This window comes from Hemitrygon akajei, chromosome 17, assembly GCF_048418815.1.
Source record: "Hemitrygon akajei chromosome 17, sHemAka1.3, whole genome shotgun sequence".
In the NCBI taxonomy this organism is placed as follows: Eukaryota; Metazoa; Chordata; class Chondrichthyes; order Myliobatiformes; family Dasyatidae; genus Hemitrygon; species Hemitrygon akajei.
In genome coordinates, this window is record NC_133140.1 from 13,172,377 (window position 1) to 13,192,379 (window position 20,003).

At 43.6% G+C, this 20,003-nt stretch overlaps 1 protein-coding gene across 2 annotated transcripts in view; it reads right to left on the reverse strand.

Moving 5' to 3' along the window:
- vac14 (vac14 homolog (S. cerevisiae)) overlaps positions 1 to 20,003 on the reverse strand; it is a 505,447-nt gene that overhangs the window by 96,503 nt on the left and 388,941 nt on the right. For both annotated transcript variants that reach the window (XM_073069700.1, XM_073069699.1), the window contains exons 18-19: positions 9,644 to 9,723; positions 6,648 to 6,798 (exon numbers count right to left, since the gene is read on the reverse strand). In XM_073069700.1, coding sequence (XP_072925801.1) covers positions 6,648 to 6,798; positions 9,644 to 9,723 — 231 coding nt within the window. The remainder of the gene's footprint in view (positions 1 to 6,647; positions 6,799 to 9,643; positions 9,724 to 20,003) is intronic.

Here is a 20,003-nt window from a genome sequence, read left to right on the forward strand (position 1 = left end):
TCACTACACAAACCTCACTTCCCTGACACTCTTGAATGTCCGGTATACTGCAGCTCTTCCACTGTGAAGACTGAAGCAAAATATGCATTCAGTTCCTCTGCCATCTCTGCGTCCTTCACTACAATATCTACAGCGTCAATTTCTATTGTCTTATATCTACCCTCTTTTACCCTTTGATGCTTAAAAAAGCTTTTAGTATCTTCTTTGATATTAGTCGCCAGCTTCTTTTCGTATTCAACTTTTCCTTCCTCATTCAACACACACAAAATGGTGGTGGAACACAGCAGGCTAGGCAGCATCTAAAAGGAGAAGCACAGTTGACGTTTCGGGCCGAGACCCTTCGTCAGGTCTCGGCCCGAAACGTCGACAGTGCTTCTCCCTATAGATGCTGCCTGGCCTGCTGTGTTCCACCAACATTTTGTGTGTGTTGTTTGAATTTCCAGCATCTGCAGATTTCCTCGTGTTTTTCCTTCCTCATGACCTTTTTCATTTCCTTTTGCAAGTTTTTAAAAGCTTCCCCATCCTCTATCTTCCCATTAGCTTTGGCTTCCTTGTATGTCCTCTTTTTTGCTTTTGCTTGGGCTCTGACTTCACTTGTCAGCCACAGTAGTGTCTTTCCATTTGAAAATTTCTTATTTGGAATATATCTGTCTTGCACTTCCCTCATTTTTTGCAGTAACTCCAGCCATTGCTGCTCTGCTGTCCTTCCTGCTAGTGTCCCTTTCCAGTCAACATTGGCCAGTTCCCCTCTCATGCCACTGTAATTTCCTTTATTCCACTGAAATATTGGATTTTAGTTTCTCCTTCTCAGAGTTCAAAGTGAACTCGATCATATTGTGATCACTGTTCCCTAAGGGTCCCTTAACCTTAAGCTCTCTTATCACCTCCAGATCAGTGCACAACACCTGATCCAGCACAACCGATCCTCTAGTGGGCTCAACAACAAGCTCTTCTAAAAAGTCATCCCTTAAACATTCTACAAATTCCCTCTTGAGGTCCAGTACTGACCTGCCTGGTTTTCCCAATCCACTTCCATGCTAAAATCCCCAACAATTATCATGACATTGCCTTTCTGATCCGCCTTTTCTATCTCCTGCTGTAATTTGTAATCCACATCCCGGATGCAGTTTGGACACCTGTATACAACTACCATTAGGGTCCTTTTACCCTTGCCATTTCTTAACTCAACCCATAGAGACTCTACACCTTCCTATCCTATGTCATCCCTTTCTAATGAGTTAATATTATTTCTTATACACAGGGCCACACCACCCACTCTGCCTACTAACCTATCTTTCCAATACACCGTATGTCCTTGGACGTTCAGCTCTCAATGTCAGCCATCCTTTAGCCAAGTTTCAGTGACGGCCACAATGTCACACTTGCCAACCTATAGCTGAATTTCAAGATTGTTCATTTCATTTCTTATGCTCTGTGCATTCAAATACAACACTTTCCGTCCAGTGTTTGTTGCTTTCTGTTTTAACTGCACCATGCCTCTATTGCCCTGTAACTCATCCTGCTGGCTGTGATTATGCCTCATCTCCTGCCTCTTCTTTCTATAATCTCTGTTACATGCTATTTTTGATTTATTTCTGTTTTCCGCTTCCTCAGCCCTATCACTCCGGTTCCCATCCCCCTGCCAAATTAATTTAAGCACTCCCTAACAGCTCTATTAAACCTGCCTGTTAGGATATTGGACCCCTTTGGGTTCAGGTGTAACCTGTCCTTTTTGTACAGGTTGTACCTCCCCCAGAAGAAGCCCCAGTGATCCAGGAATCTGAAGCCCTGCCCCCTACACCAGTCTCTCAGCCATCCATTAATAAGTCTGATCATGCTATTCTTGCACTCGTTAGCATGAGCAGCAATCCTGAGATTACTACCTCAGAGGTAGTAAGAGGTAGACCTTAGAGGTCCTGCTTTTCACCTTCCTACCCAAGTCCCTGAATTCTCTCTTCAGGAACTCCTCCCTTTTTCTAGCTATGTCATTGGTACCATCGTGTACCAAGACTTCTGGCTGTTCACCCTCTCCCTTCAGAATACTCTGCACCTGATCCGAGACATCCTGTACCCTGGCACCTGGAAGGCAACACACCATGTGGGTATCTAAATCAGGCTGACAGAACCTCCTGTCTGCTCCCCTTGCTATGGAATCCCCTATGACTACCACATTCCTCACCTTCCTCTTTCCCTTCTGCACCATGGAACCAGGCTCAGTGCCAGAGACCCGATTGGCATGGGCATCCTCTGTCAGGTCATCTCCCCACAACAACATCCAAACGAGGTAACGATTACTGAGGAAGATGGCCACAGGGGTGCCCTCTACTATCTGAGCTCTTCCCTTCCCTTCCCTGACAGTCAACCATTTATCTAACTCCTGCAGCCTTGGGGTGACTAAGCCCCTGTAGCTCTTATCTATCTCCTGCTCACTTTCCCTAATAAGCTGTAGGTCATCAACCCTCAGCTCCAGATCCCTCACATGGTCTCTCAGAAGCTGCATCTCAGTGCACCTGGTGAAGATGTGACCATCTGGGAGACTGGAAGATTCCCAGGATTCCCACATCTGACACCCAGAGCAAAGTACTATTCCTAGAGACATGCTCTCTATTCCTCAAAAAATGTAAGAAAAAAATGAAATCCACTTACCTCGCCAAAGCCCTACCACTCTGACTCAGACCAGTCCGACGACGACCGCTCCGCTTAGCAGTGTCTCCTTTTTATACCGGAATCTTCCCTACTCTCCAACTCACAATTGGTGCACCAATTGGGGCCCAGTTCCCATAAAGCTCTCCCTTTTAAACTTTGCTCCCAGAGTTGTACACTGTCTCCTCTGTCATAGCTCTCCAACTTGCAATTCGTGTGCTGGTTATAGCCGATTTCCCGCGAACCTCTCCCTTTTAAACGTCACTCCTGGACCTGTGTGCCAGTTACAGCCGAGTTCCCGCGAACCTCTCCCTTCTAAACTTCACTCTGGGATATGTGCGCTGCCTCCTCTGTCATTCCTCTTCAACTCACGATTAGTGTGCTGGCTATAGCTGAGTTCCTGTGAAGCTCTCCCTTTTAAACTTCGTTCCTGGACCTTTGCGCACTCCCCACTGTTGTAGCTCCCAAACTCACGATTGGTGCGCCGGTAATCGACTATAGTTCAGCATTTAATACCATCGTTCCCACAATCCTGATTGAGAAGTTACAGAACCTGGGCCTCTGTACCTCCCTCTGCAATTGGATCTTCGACTTCCTAACCGGAAGACCACAGTCTGTGCGGATTGGTGATAACATCTCCTGCCCACTGATGATCAACACTGGTGCACCTCAGGGGTGTGTGCTTAGCCCACTGCTCTATTCTCTACATACCAATGACTGTGTGGCTAGGCATAGCTCAAATACCATCTATAAATTTGCTGACAATACAACCATTGTTGGTAGAATCTTAGATGGTGACGAGAGGGCGTACAGGAGTGAGAAATGCCAACTAGAGGAATGGTGTCACAGCAACAAACTGGCACTCAACTTCAGTAAGACAAGAGAGCTGATTCTGGACTTCCGGAAGGGTAAGACAAAGGAACACATACAAATCCTCACAGAGGGATCAGAAGCGGAGAGAGTGAGCAGTTTCAAGTTCCTGGGTGTCAAGATCACTGAGGATCTAACCTGGTCCCAACATATCGATGCAGTTATAAAGAAGGCAAGACAGTGACTATACTTCATTAGGAGTCTGAAGACATTTGGCATGTCAACAAACACACTGAAAAGCTTTTGTAGATGTACTGTGGAGAGCATTCTGACAGGCTGCATCACTGTCTGGTATGGAGGGGCTACTGCACAGGACCAAAAGAAGCTGCAGAGAGTTGTAAATTTAGTCAGCTCCATCTTGGGTACTAGCCTGCAAAGTATGCTGGACATCTTCAAGGAGCGCTGTCTCTGAAAGACAGTGTCCATTATTATGTACCTCCAGCATCCAGGGCATGCCCTTTTCTTACTGTTACCATCAGGTAGGAGGTACAGAAGCTTGAAGGCACACACTCAGCAATTCAGAAACAGCTTCTTCCCCTCTGCCATCTGATTCATAAATGGATATGAAATCCTTGAACACTACCTCACTTTTTTTAGTATATATTAATTTTGTTTTTTGCATGATTTTTAATCTATTCAATATACATATACTGTAATTGATTTACTTATTTATTATTATTATTATTATTATTATTTTATTTTGGGTTTTTTTCTTCTAGGTTATGCATTGCATTGAACTGCTGCTGCTAAGTTAACAAATTTCATGACACATGCTGGTGATAATAAACCAGATTCTGATTTTGATTGCTCCTTAATGATTTGATTAACAACCCCCTCATAAGTTTAGATTTCAATTCACTTTTGTGCATCTCGCTCTTCCCTGCTCACTCTTTTCAATGTGCAAAGCCACCTTGAAGGAAATGCTCACTGTACTTTGGACGTGAGTATAATCTGAGGTTCTACCTGATACTGCAGCTGAACATAAAGGGTTCTCTTGGCACCAGTCAAAGAGCAGGGAACTTCTGTTGTCCTCAACAATATTAATCCTTAAAGACTGCAAAGTGGCTGCCACAACTCTCTACAACACTGACTGCACTGAAATGGTTAGTGTATCCTAAATAGATTAAAAGAGACTGTGAATTTATCTGATGAATATAGAACATAGAGCATTACAGTACAGGCACTTCAGCCCATGATGTTGTCCCAATCTTTTAATCTACTATAAGAACAATTCATCCTTTCCGCCTACATAACCCTCCAATTTTCTTTCATCCGTGTGCCTATCCAAGAATTTCTTAAATGCCCCTAGTGTATCTGCCTGTACCACCAGACCTGGCAGGGTGTTTCATGAAATAGGGATGCTTCCTTTGAAATAGAGATGGTGCCTATATCTAAGTAAAATTCTCTTTTGAAAAATTATTTCTACAACAGTTAGGAGGAATAGACTCACTGAATAACATTCATATTTGGCTTGAAGTACTGGTTTGAGCCCACAACACCCTAACACAGCGAAGCAAGCCTGCTGTAAGAATCCCCACTCTGCATCACAGTGGACTGAGCCCACACTCTGGCACTGAATCGTGGTGTGAAAGGCTGAAACAATGGATGGAAAAGGCCTACCACAAAAACCTCACCAAGCTTGTACTTATATCCATCAGAGTATAGGTTTATTTCCACTAGTTATGGAGTCATTGAGTTATGCAATATGGAACAGGCCCTTCAACCCATCTGGTAAATGCCAACCAGATTCCCATCTAAGATGTTCCCAGTTGCCCATATCTCTTTAAACCTTTCCAATTCATGTACTTGCCCAGGTACCTTTTAAATGCTGTTAATGTACCTGTCGCAAATACTTTCTCTGGCAGCTCATTCCATGTACTGACCACCTCCGGGTGAAAAAGTTGCCCCACTGATTTCTATTAAAAATCTCTCCCTTCTCACATAAACCTACGCCCTCAAGTTCTTGATTCCTAACTCTTGGAAAGAAGACTGTGCACATTGACTCTATCCATGTCCCTCTTGGTCTATCCACTTCTACAAGGTCACTCCTCATTCTCCAACATTCCAATGAATAGTTGAGCAACCTGCTCTACCCTTATCCATAACTCTGGCCCTCCTGGCAACATCTTTGCAAATCTCTTCTGCACTCTTTTTCAGCTTAACGGCATCTTTCCTATTACAGTATCAAACAGTATTACAAATGTGACCTCACCAACTCTTTTATTACAACTGCAACATAACATCCCAACTTCTACACTCAATATACTTGGTTGAACTCCCATGCAAGGAAGCTTTTTCAATACTTATATCTCCTACGTTCCCACTGTATGTCACACAAAGCATGTACAGAGTGGCACTTGCACATCAGAGAACCAGTAGTGACTCAAACCTTTTCTGCATGCACATGGTTCAGTTTTAATTCAAGAACACTTTCATAGATCTCCAAATTTATCCAAGTCCCTGGTGAGCTACAGTAACAACCAACTCTGCCATGCATTAGACTAGTGTCTGTTCATAAAGAAGGCTTTGGGGATTTTCATTCTAACTGGTTCAGCCACCATTGCAAGTCATGGAGTTTGTGATTTCATGTTGATACCTGCAATCAAGTGAGGTTGACTGTGACAAGCGAGTGTGAAGACAAAGGAATGTACCACTAGTACATGTGGATGCAGATTCCAAATATAGGTCCCCTTAGTGGCAGTGAAGTATACAGGCAGAAAGGGCAAGCCTTCTTTCACACGGTGAGAGATAGGTCTGCTAGGAAGACAACACCAAGATTGGGTGGAGTTTAAAAAAGAAGTTACCCAATGTTCCTTGCAGAATAGAAAACCCAATCTAAGAGCAGCATTAAAAAGGCCCTAGAGCCCCTGTCTAGTATCTCTAGCTGGTCAAGTTGCCTGTGATGTGAGGGGAATCTGGGGAGGGAATGGAGAATGATTTAAACATGGGTGGTGGGCAACTGGAAGATATAGAATTCCTCCCTGCACACATTCCCAGAGTGAGCTAGTTGCCCCACAGAAGGAATGCAACGTTCTCTCTTGGGGAAGGACGATGCATACATTGAGACCCATCCCACAAATCCCAGCTCTCCAGGTGAGCAAGGAGCCCGAGTGGTAAGGCTGCTTTCTACTCACGTGGCTCGCATCAGTTCGGGGTTGGGTACACATTGCAGGCGTTGGGAGAGCAGCTGGAATGCCTTGCTCTGAGGCAGAAGCATGAGAAGTCCGTACAGGGCCTTGATCAGGTAGGGATTGTTCTCAACGTCAAGGAGTTGCAGCCGCAGATCTGCGATGGAGAAAAGGAGACTAAATAAACAACACCTACATACAGTGTTTAGCAGTGGCAAACTGTTCCAGTTAATCAGACACAACACAGGGAGGAACATAAGCTCAAAAGCATATCGGTGAATGAGTTTGGCTTTAAAGAGCAACTTGGAGGAGGAAAGAGAAGATGAAAAACAGAGGGAATTCTGATGTCTGGGTTCCTGCCTGCTGAAAGCATGGCTGACAACAAAGACACGGTGAAGCCTCAGGATGGTCAAAAGGCTGGAATTAGGAGACGGAAGGGCTTATGGAGGCATCACAGTCAGTGGAGAAGCAGCCATCTGGAAACATGATAGAAATACACATATTGTTTACATTCCTTCCTTCCCCTTTGATCATTATAACTTATCAAATTATTCATTCACAGCAGACAGGGTTGTTGATAGCAATGGTCAATAAGCTCAATGGATAACAATAGCACCAGAGTGGTTCATCATCTTGCTTCAGGTGTGGAGGCCAAGCTGGGTGAGACCGGTAGATTTCCTTCACTGCTGCCCATTATGTGAATCAGACTGGATTTCTATGACAATCTACTTTTACAGTCACTGTTTCTTAATCTCATTATTTGTTAAATTAATTAAATTTCCATTCCTCAGTTGTCATGGGAGTATGTGAACTGGTCTCTAAATCGTTAGCCAAGCCCTCGAAGTATACTACCTATCTGGTTACAAAAGTGAATAGCAGCCTGGAGGATTATGTAACTGTATTAGGAGTATGGGCTTTTCACTGTTCATCTGGAGATTCAAGTTCATAGCAACTGGGAATACACCTAATATTCTGTATTGGTACCATCCAACCTAATTTCTCTAACTTCCGCTAATTTCTCCCCCTTCTCTCTTTTGTCATTTCCCATTCTGGTTCCCCTTAATCGCTTCTCTTCTCCTCAGCTGCCCATCACCTCCCTCTGATTCCTTTCCTCCATCCCTTTCTCCCATGGTCCACAATCCTCTCCTTTTCTTCTGTCTACCTCTTCCACCTATAACCTCCCAGATTCTTAATTCATATCCTGCTCCCCTCCCCATCTTCTGATTCTGGCTTCCATCCTCTTCCTTTCCAGTTCTAGTGAAGGCTCTCGGCCAGAAATTTCCCCTATTTATTCCTTTCCATAAATGCTGCTTGACCAGCTAAGCTCCTCCAGTAAATTGTATGTGTTTCCAGGGAATACCATCTTAGAAGTTAGGTGTATACAGAATGTATATAAAAATATTAGTCTCAGAAACAGAAACCATGAGACTATTGGATAGTTGTAACAGTTCATCTGGTTCATAAACGACCTTCAAAGAAAATCTGCTGTCCTCAACCCATCTGACCAACATATAACTCCAGATCCACCAATGAATTCAACTCTTCATTGCCTGCTCAATTTAGGATGTTCAGTAAATGCTGACATTGCCAGTTGTGTCCTCATTTGGCAAGGGACAACACCTATCATTCCAAGTACCTCTCCTATGTCCAGAAAAGCAATTCTCGCACTGGTTTTATGTGCCCAGAAGAGGAGGAGGGATGGGGAAGGGGGAAGAAAGAGGAGGGATGGGAGTAGAGATGCAGAAAGTGTGGCAGCACCTTTATTTTCTTAGAGGTTTGTGAAGGTTCAGCATATCTTCTCAAACTGACAAACTTCTATAGATTTGCAGTGGAGAGTATATTGACTGGTTACATCATAACCTGGCATGGAAACACCAAAGCCCTTGAACAGAAAATCCTACAAAAAGTACATCCCAGTCCACCACGGGTAAAGTCCTCCCCACCATTGAGCACATCTACATGGAATGCTGTCACATGAAAGCAGCATCCCTCATCAAGAGCCCCCATCATCCAGCCCATGTTCTGTTCTCACTGTTGTCATCAGGAAGGAAGTACAAGAGCTTCAGGACCCACGCCATCGTGTTTAGGAACAGTGAACATTCCTCAACCATCAGGCTCTTGAACTAGAGGGGATAAATTCACTCGCCCCGTCAATGAACTGCTCCCACAACCTATGGACTCACTTTCAATGATTCTTCATCTCATATTCTCAATATTTATTATTCATTTGATTTCTTTTTGCATTTGTATATTTTATTGTCTTTTGTATACTGGTTGTCGTCCTGTTGGATGCAGTCTTTCATTGATTCTATTGTGTTTCTTGTACTTATTGTGAATGCCCTCAAGGGAATCAATCTCAGAGTTGTATAGGGTGACATATATGTACTTTGATAATAAGAGTTAAGAATTCTTATTTCTCTGAAAGTATGTATCAGGATAGCATCTGATTCCTTCGGGGCTTAATTATTATTGCAAGAGGTTCAGTGGCTATTTTTATTCTTTCAGCAGCTTGCTCTTTGACGTGAATTGTAATTGGAGGGACAGGTTCTTCTTCATTGCTGGCAGTTTGCTCCACTTTTGATGCGGCCAATGGCATCTCACAGCTGAGAATGGTCTTCCCAACTCTCAGCAGAGGGCCTTTTCATCTTCAAGTGCAAGATATAGGAGGGGGACATTTACCAGTGCAGAAGCATCCTTGGTTTATTTTGCATTTGTTGGGATAGCTCTGCATCCCAGGGCAAATACATTGTGTCAACAGATCCCAGGCTGCTTGGAGGGTCCGAGGTAGAAGTCTTCACTAGAAACACTGAGGAGGGTTTCCGTCTGAAAGTCACCCCTGCCCTGCAGAGTTTTAGGCTCCTTCCAAATTTGATGTGTGCTCAGATTTTTGCATCTGCTATTGCGTGCTTGTTCCTTCCGCCCCATTTCCGGAGGCAGCATTACTTCCGCATCTTGAACTCTCACGCTGTTTTTGGAAGCAGAGTGCTGCCTTATTTACTCACATGTGAAAATTGGACACTCGATCAACTGCACCAGCTTGTCCACTTCGGTCAGGAAATCTATCGTCACTTCTAAATCCCCACTGCAGTAATAGTTAAGGCGAACACAAGCCAGAAATTAATGTGACAGCAGCAAGTTAAAACAGCAATGATTTATGAAACTGAAAATTATATAATATATACTTAAATGGACACTTGTGATTTTGTGGTAAATCATAAACACAAGAAAGTCTGCAGATGCTGGAAATCCACAGCTACACACACAAATTACTGGAGGAACTCAACAGGGCAGGCAGCATCTATGGGAATGAATAGATAGTCGATGTTTTGGGCCAAGACCTTTCTGGCTTTCTATTTTGGCATCTTCCCCCTTCCTTCTCAGTCATGAAGAAGGTCTTGGCCCAAAATGTTAACTAACTATTCATTTTCATTGATGCTGCCTGACATGCCGAGTTCCTTTGATGTTGTGGTACGTGGAGCAGCATTGTGGTTAATGAAACACTGTTACAATGCCAGCGATGACCATTCAGGGTTCAATTCCCACCACTGCCTGTAAGGAGTTCTCGCCGTGATTGCGTGGGCTTCCTCTGGGTGCTTTGGTTTCCTCCCACAGTCCAAAGTTGTATGGCTTGGAGTTAGTGAATTGTAGGCATCTCATGTTGGCGCCGGAAGTGTGGCAATACTTGCGGTCTACCCAGTCAGTGGGTAGCATAGAAATGTTAGCCATGAGTTTGCATTTGCAGTGGGAAACAGGCTGATATGCTTGAACGTATCAACATTAAGAAAAAGAACATGCTGGAACTTTTAGAACATAGAACAGTACAGCACAGTACAGGCCCTTCGGCCCACAATGTTGTGCCGACCCTCAAACCCTGCCTCCCATATAACCCCCCTACACCTTAAATTCCTCCATATACCTGTCTCTTAAACTTCACTAGTGTATCTGCCTCCACCACTGACTCAGGCAGTGCATTCCACGCACCAACCACTCTCTGAGTGAAAAACCTTCCTCTAATATCCCCCCTTGAACTTCCCTCCCCTTACCTTAAAGCCATGTCCTCTTGTACTGAGCAGTGGTGCCCTGGGGAAGAGGCGCTGGCTGTCCACTCTGTCTATTCCTCTTAATATCTTGTACACCTTTATCGTGTCTCCTCTCATCCTCCTTCTCTCCAAAGAGTAAAGCCCTAGCTCCCTTAATCTCTGATCATAATCCATACTCTCTAAACCAGGCAGCATCTTGGTAAATCTCCTCTGTACCCTTTCCAATGCTTCCACATCCTTCCTATACTGAGGCGACCAGAACTGGACACAGTACTCCAAATGTGGCCTAACTAGAGTTTTATAGAGCTGCATCATTACACTGCGTCTCTTAAACTCTATCCCTCGACTTATGAAAGCTAACACCCCATAAGCTTTCTTAACTACCCTATCTACCTGTGAAGCAACTTTCAGGGATCTGTGGACATGTACCCCCAGATCCCTCTGCTCCTCCACAATACCAAGTATCCTGCAATTACTTTATACACTGCCTTGGAGTTTGTCCTTCCAAAGTGTACCACCTCACACTTCTCCGGGTTGAACTCCATCTGCCACTTCTCAGCCCACTTCTGCATCCTATCAATGTCTCTCTGCAATCTTCGACAATCCTCTACACTATCCACAACACCACCAACTTTTGTGTTGTCTGCAAATTTGCCAACCCACCCTTCTAACCCCACATCCAGGTCGTTAATAAAAATCACAAAAAGTAGAGGTCCCAGAACAGATCCTTGTGGGACACCACTAGTCACAGCCCTCCAATCTGAATGTACTCCCTCCATCACAACCCTCTGCCTTCTGCAGGCAAGCCAATTCTGAATCCACCTGGCCAAACTTCCCTGTATCCCATGCCTTCTGACTTTCTGAATAAGCCTACCGTGTGGAACCTTGTCAAATGCCTTACTAAAATCCATGTAGATCACATCCACTGCACTACCCTCATCTATATGCCTGGTCACCTCCTCAAAGAACTCTATCAGGCTTGTTAGGCACGATCTGCCCTTCACAAAACTATGCTGGCTGTCCCTGATCAGACCATGATTCTCTAAATTCCCATAGATCCTATCTCTAAGAATCTTTTCCAACAGCTTTCCCACCACAGACGTAAGGCTCACTGGTCTATAATTACCTGGACTATCCCTACCACCTTTTTTGAAAAAGGGGACAACATTCGCCTCCTTCCAATCCTCCGGTACCATTCCCGTGGACAATGAGGACATAAAGATCCTAGCCAGAGGTTCGGCAATCTCTTCCCTTGCCTCGTGGAGCAGCCTGGGGAATATTCCGTCAGGCCCCGGGGACTTATCCATCCTAATGTATTTTAGCAACTCCAACACCTCCTCTCCCTTAATATCAACATGCTCCAGAACATCAACCTCACTCATATTGTCCTCACCGTCATCAAGTTCCCTCTCAGTGGTGAATACCGAAGAGGTATTCATTGAGGACCTCGCTCACTTCCACAGCCTCCAGGCGCATCTTCCCACTTTTATCTCTAATCGGTCCTACCTTCACTCCTGTCATCCTTTTGTTCTTCACATAATTGAAGAATGCCTTGGGGTTTTCCTTTACCCTACTCACCAAGGCCTTCTCATGCCCCCTTCTTGCTCTTCTCAGCCCCTTCTTAAGCTCCTTTCTTGCTACCCTAATTCCTCAATAGACCCATCTGATCCTTGCTTCCTAAACTTCATGTATGCTGTCTTCTTCCACCTGACTAGATTTTCCACTTCACTTGTCACCCATGGTTCCTTCACCCTACCATTCTTTATCTTCCTCACTGGGACAAATTTATCCCTAACATCCTGCAAGAGATCCTTAAACATCGACCACATGTCCATAGTACACTTCCCTGCAAAAACATCATCCCAATTCACACCCGCAAGTTCTAGCCTTATAGCCTCATAATTTGCCCTTCCCCAATTAAAAATTTTCCTGTCCTCTCTGATTCTATCCTTTTCCATGATAAATATTAAATATTGAAAAATATTAGGATAGTTACATTCTGAGGCCAGACAGGATATACCCTAGGTTACTATGGACAGCAAGGGAAGAGATTCTGGCGATGATCTTTGCATCCACTGACCACAGTAGTACCAGATGATTACGGAGGGTGGCAAATGTGACTCCTTTGCTCAAGAAAGGGAGCAGGGATAACCTAGGGAATTATAGACCAGTGAGTCTTACCTCTAGTGGTAGACAAATTATTGAAGAAGATTCTTAGATACAGGATTTATGAGCATTTGGAGAAGCATAGTCTGATTAGGGGTAGTCAGCATGGCTTTGTGAGGGACAGGTCATGCCTCAGGACCAGACAAAGTTCTCTGAGGATGTGGCAAAGCAAACTGATGAAGGTAGAGCAATGAATGTGATGTCTATGGATTTTAATAAGGCATTTGAAAAGGCTCCCTATGGTAGGTTCATTCCAAAAGTCAGGAGGCATGGGTTCTAGGAAAACTTGGCTGTGCAGATTTAAAAATGTCTTGCCCTTTAAAGGCAGAGGGTGGTAGACAGAAAGTATTCTGCTTGGAGGTCAGTGACCAGTGCTGTTCCACAGGGATCTACACTGGGATCCCTTATCTTGGTAAATTTTTATAAATGACTTAGATAAGGAGGTGGAAGGGTGGGTTAGCAAGCTTGTGGGTGACACAAAGGTTGGTGGAGGTGTGGATAGTGTGGAGGGTTATTGTGAATTTCAACAGGACATTGACAGGATGCAGAGATGGGCTGAGAAGTGGCAGGTGGAGTTCGACCCAGAAAAGTGTGGAGTGATTCACTTTGGAAGGTCAAAATAGAAGGCAGAATACAGGATTAATAGCAGGATTCTTGGCAGTGTGGAGGAACAGAGGGATATTGGGGTCCATGTCCACAGATTGCTAAACTTTGCCATACAGGTTGATAGGGTTGTTAAGAAGGCATATGTTGCAAACACGAGAATTCTTTGAGGATGCAAACACATGAAGGGTTTTGACATGAAATGTCAACTGTTTACTCTTTTCCATAGATGCTGTCTGACCCGCTGAGTTCTTCCAGCAGTTTATGTGTGTTGTTATATGGCATGTTGGCCTTCATTATTTGGGTGACTGACTTCAAGAGCTGCTAGGTAATGGTGCAGCTCTACAAAACATTGGGTGGACAACCCTTGGAATGTTGTGTTCAGTTTTGGTCACCTCACTATATGAAGGATATGGAAGCTTTAGAGAAAGTGAGGAGGACAGTTATCAGAATGCTCCCTGGACTAGTGGGCATAACACAAGTTAAACAAACTAGGGCTTTTTCTCTTTGGACTGAAGGAGGATGAGAGGTGACTTGATAGAGGTGAACAAGAAGATAAAAGGCATAGATTAAGAGAATAGCCAGACTTTCTCCGTGGAAATGGATAATACAAGGACCATAATTTAATGTAATTGGAGGAAACTATAGGGTGGAGGAAATGACAGAGGTAAATTCTTTACACAGAGAGTGGTGGGTGCATGGAACACCCTGTCAAGGATGGTGGTAGAGGCAGATACATTAAGGATATTTAAGAAACTCTTAGATAGGCACATGGATGATAGAAAAGTGGAGGGCTGTGTAGGAGAGAAGGGTTAGATTAATCTTGAACGGTCAACACAACATTGTTAGTCGAGGACCCTGTGCAGCTGTGTTCTATCTTCTAAAATGGGTGGCCTGGTATAATGTCAATGTCACAATCCAAAGTTGCATGTTCCAGTTTCAAACCTGGCATCAAAATTCCCATTTTGTGCTCAGTGGAAATTCCACTAGCTTTGTTACCTCTAGTTCATACAGATGGCTGATAGAATCAATGTTCTGCAAGCAAGCCATTCCAGGTTTTACAAGATTGGTGAATACTATAACAAAACACCTTCTCAAGAAAAGAACCACTCATATCCTGAGCAAGTAGCTCCACAGTACAATAAATTGAACTCTTAATGATCTTGCACCTTATTGCTTACCTGCACTGTTACACTTTGTTCTGCATTATTACTATTTTACCTTATCCTGCTTCAATGCACCATATAAATGATCTGATCCGTAGCCACAGTATGCAAGGCAAGCATTTCATTAATCTTGGTACATTTGACAACAATATACTAATCGATGCAGTGGAAATGGTGTTTAACATCATATTTACAGCATAGAAACAGGCCCCTTGGCTCACTAAGTCAGTGCTGGTCAGCAAAGACCATCTTATCTACTTCTGTTGGATGTTCTCAAAGATTGAATAGTGAAAACCTACACCTGGGCTTCTGTACCTCCCTCTGCAACTGGATCTTTGACTTCCTAACCGGAAGATCTGTGCGGATTGGAAATAACATCTCCACCTCGCTGACATACCACAGGGATGTGCTTAGCCCACTGCTCTACTCTCTCTATGCTCATGACTATGTGGCTAGGCATCTATAAATTTGCTGATGATACAACTATTGTTGGCAGAATTTCAGATGGTGACAAAAGGGCATACAGGAGCGAGATACACTAATTAGTTGAGTCGTGTTGCAGCCACAACCTTGCACTCAATGTCAGCAAGAACAAAGATCTGATTGTGGTCTGCAGAAAAGGTAAGAAGGAACACAAACCAGTCCTCGTAGGGGGATCAGAGTGGAGAGAGTGAGCAATTACAAGTTCCTGGGTGTCGATATCTCTGAGGACCTAACCTGGTCGCAACACATTGATGTAGCTAAAAAGAAGGCAAGACAGTGGCTATATTTCATTAGACATTTGAGGAGATCTAGTTTGCCAACTAAAAAACTTCTACAAATATACCTTGGAGAGCATTCTGACTGGTTGCACAAGATCGAAGTAAGTTACAGAAGCTTATAAAATTAGTCAGCTCCATCACGGGTACCAGCCTTCGTAGTATCCAAGACATTTTCAAAGAGCAGTGTCTTAGGAAGATGAAGTTCATCATTAAGGATCCCTACCACCCAGGACATCCCCTCTTCACACTGTTACTGTTGGGAAGGAATTACAGAAGCCTGACAGCACACACTCGGCAATTCAGAAACAGCTTCTTACCCTCTACCATTCAATTTCTACAGGGACATTGAACCCATGAACACTAACTCACTTTTTTATTTGTTTTATTGCACCACCTATTTTAACTTAACTACTAATTAGACATATATATATATATATATATATATATATATATATATATATATACTTAATGAAACAGTCTCCCCCTCCCCATATTATTTATCATGTATTTCATTGTACTGTGCCGTGAAGTTAACAAATTTCATGACTTATCCGGTGATATTAAACCCGGTTCTGATTAACGATTCTTGAAGCATGTCATTTCCAGATTATGACAGGGTACTGTTCCTGTGAACAGTTCGCAAGCTGGAATGGCATCCACAGGCTGAGTTCCCACATAGCAGACCCACGGCAGCTGGCAAATCTACCCCATCCATCCAGCTGGTTCCTGAAATACTTCTTGCACATATGGGTTGTGCAGAAGTCGCGCATTTGAGGGACTCGTAGCAAAGAGTCTTGCTGTCAAGTCAATGGATCAACTAATCAAACTTCATTTGGCATATACATTTCTGTGCACTATGAATTTGCTTGGTGTCTAAATGCAACAAAAATAACAACACATAAAGAGTTATATAAAATAAAGTTAGAGGTTTAGGTATGGATATGGAATAAAATATGCATAAATACCAGCATGTATTTATAATGTAAGCAGCATTATAAAAAGTGGTTTGAAGTGCTTATGGTGCAGTGTAGTGACTGATGTAATAGATGGAGGGGATGGGGGGGGGGGGGTGGTGAGAGAGATAACTGGAATGGTTGATCAGATGAACTCCTAAGGGAAGAATGGGTTAAATTAAGTCAGATCAGGAATGTCTCCGTTTGATCAGTGGTCTCAGATGACAATGGAATTAAAATGAGCCAGTTTACCCTCTTCTAATCTCCCTTGGTGAGAAATACAAACATCAGGACACAGGATCATGGTGGAATCAGGCTGTTGGTTGATCACTCAACAACAAGAGGTACGTGCCAGTTTGTGCCTACTATCACGTCAACCTAATCCAGGTATTTCAAGCACCAAATTTAATGGAAAATATTGTTTATAATATTAACAGAATGTGACAAAACATATTTTGAGATCTGCAAAATACTTTACCCCATATCTATTCCATTCTAAACTTTCAAAGGCAAAATAATCCTGAATATTTTCAATTAAAAGTTTCAGAATTGCACATTAGGAATTAACATTAGTCACAGTTCACTGCCCATCATCCTTCTCTAATACATTCCACTGAATCCGCTGACAAGTCAGTGGATGTGCAGGCGAATGCCACAATTGTCTGCTCATTACTAACAATCACATAGGTCTCTACTGAAATGCTGAAGGCTGAATTGCATAAAAGGGAACCAGTTCACTAAAGCAGAAAGATGTCCACATCCGCTGGAGGTTCAAGCATTTTATTGAACATTAGATTACTCATAACCTGCACTGGTAGTTCTATGTCCTAAGCAACCCTTTCACTTCACAGTGACATTTAAAATCTCATGTTTAATCCGATAGGCTGAGTTTTATTTCCTAAACTGCTCCATTTGCTGAGTTTCTCTTTTCACCTTTCCTTCGTCTCATCCTTTGTTTCCGAATTCTTCCTAGTTGAACTAAGCTTGGATGAATTCCTTCTGCTGAAGGTATGTACATGGTTTCTACAGTAACTGATGAGGCCCATGTGAGACCTTCAGATTTTCCCACTGATAAGGCTGGCTGGTGGCGTAGTGGCATCAGCGCTGGACTTCGGGGCGAGAGGTCCTGAGTTCGAATCCGGGTGGCTCTCCATCGTGCCTGGGTTCAGTGTCGAGATAGCAACTCAACCTCGTAAAAAAAAACCTGGAGAGGGATGGGCTCCATCAGGTTTCAGTTGGTACATGGACTAAAGAATTTAACACAGAAGAGGTAGTTGAGGGAACATACACCAGTCCTCATTGAGGGGTCAGCAGTGGAAAGGGTAAGCAGTTTCACATTCCTTGGTGTTGGACCTGAAAATCTAGCCTGGGCCCAACATATTGATGTAATTACGAAGAAGCCACGCCAGCAGCTATTATTTCAATAGGAGTTTGATGGAATTTGGAATACAAATTTCTAAGATGGAGACCAATCTAACTGGTTGCATCACTGTCTGGTACAGAGGGGCTAATACATTGGATTGGAAAGAGCTGCAGATGGTTGTAACTGCAGTCAGCTCCATCATGGGCAATAGCCTCCCCAGCATCAGGGACATCTTCAAAAGGCCCTCAAAAAGGCAGAATTCATCATTAAGGACTCACACCACCCAGGACGTGCCCTCTTCTCAAACCTCCAATCAGGGAGGAGGTACAGGAGCCCAAGGACATACACTCAAATGTTTTAAGAACAGCTTCTTCCTACTAGCAATTAGATTTCTGCACAGTCCATGAACCCATGAACACAACCTCACTACTTTTGCTCTTTTTTGCACTACTTACTTTACATATACAGTGGGTTCCAGTTAATTGGGCCATTGGTGAGTCGAGGCAGCTGCTTATTTGTGATTACTTTTAAAGAATAAAAACAAATCCAGAAAATGGCTTGGATTCCCCTGGTTTATTTGGGATGCTCTGCCGCATCTTCTGGCTAGGATCTTTATGTCCTTGTTGTTCCAGGAATGGTACCAGAGGATTGGAGGGAGGTGAATGTTGTCCCCTTGTTCAAAATAGGTAGTAGGGATAGTCCAGGTAATTATAGACCAGTGAGCCTTACGTCTGTGGTGGGAAAGCTGTTGGAAGAGATTCTTAGAGATAGAATCTATAGGTATTACCTCCCTGGTGCAAGGGTCAAGGATGTCTCTGAGCGGCTGCAGGCCATTCTGGAATGGGAGGGTGAACAGCCAGTGGTCGTGGTGCACATAGGTACCAACAATATAGGTAAAAAAACAGGATGAGGTCCTACAAGGTGAATTTAGGGAGTTAGGAGATAAACTAAAAAGTAGGACCGCAAAGGTAATAATCTCTGAATTACTACCAGTGCCACGTGCTAGTCAGAGTAGAAATAGGAGGATATTTCAGATGAATACGTGGCTTGAAAAATGGTGCAAGGGGGAGTTTCTGGGGCATTGGAACAGTTCTGGGGGAGGTGGGACCGGTATAAACAGGACGGTCTGCACCTGGGCTGGACTGGGACCAATGTCCTAGGGGGAGCGTTTGCTACTGCTATTCAGGAGGCTTTAAACTAATGTGGCAGGGGGATGGGAACAGAGGGGTGTAAAATGAGGGTAGAGGCAAAAAGTAGTAAGGTGAAAAGTAAAAGTGGCAGGCAGACAAATCCAGGGCAAAAAGCAAAAAGAGCCACTTTTCAACATAATTTTATAAGGGCTAAGCGTGTTGTAAAAACAAGCCTGAAGGATTTGTGTGTCAATGCAAGGAGCATTCGTAACAAGGTGGATGAATCGAATGTGCAGATAGTTATTAATGAATATGATATAGCTGGGATCAGAGACATGGCTCCAGGGTGACCAAGGATGGGAGCTCAACATTCAGGGATATTCAATATTCAGGAGGGATAGACAGGAAAGAAAAGGAGGTGGGGTAGCATTGCTGGTTAGAGAGGAGATTAAAGCAATAGAAAGGAAGGACATTAGCCTGGAGGATGTGGAATCAATATGGGTAGAGCTGCATAACACTAAGGGGCAGAAAACGCTGGTGGGAGTTGTGTACAGGCCACCTAACAGTAGTAGTGAGGTTGGGGATGGCATTAAACAGGAAATTAGAAATGCGTGCAATAAAGGAACAGTAGTTATAATGGGCGACTTCAATCTACATATAGATTGGGTGAACCAAATTGGTAAGGGTGAGGAAGAGGATTTCTTGGAATGTATGCGGGATGGTTTTCTGAACCAACATGTCGAGGAACCAATTAGAGAGCAGGCCATTCTAGATTGGGTATTGAGCAATGAGGAAGGGTTAGTTAGCAATCTTGTCGTGCGAGGCCCCTTGTGTAAGAGTGACCATAATATGGTGGAATTCTTCATTAAGATGGAGAGTGACATAGTTAATTCAGAAACAAAGGTTCTGAACTTAAAGAAGGGTAACTTTGAAGGTATGAGACGTGAATTAGCTAAGATAGACTGGCAAATGATACTTAAAGGGTTGACGGTGGATATGCAATGGCAAGCACTTAAAGATTGCATGGATGAACTACAACAATTGTTCATCCCAGTTTGGCAAAAGAATAAACCAGGGAAGGTAGTGCACCCGTGGCTGACAAGGGAAATTAGGGATTGTATCAAGTCCAAAGAAGAAACATACAAATTAGCAAAAAAAAATAGGCACACCTGAGGACTGG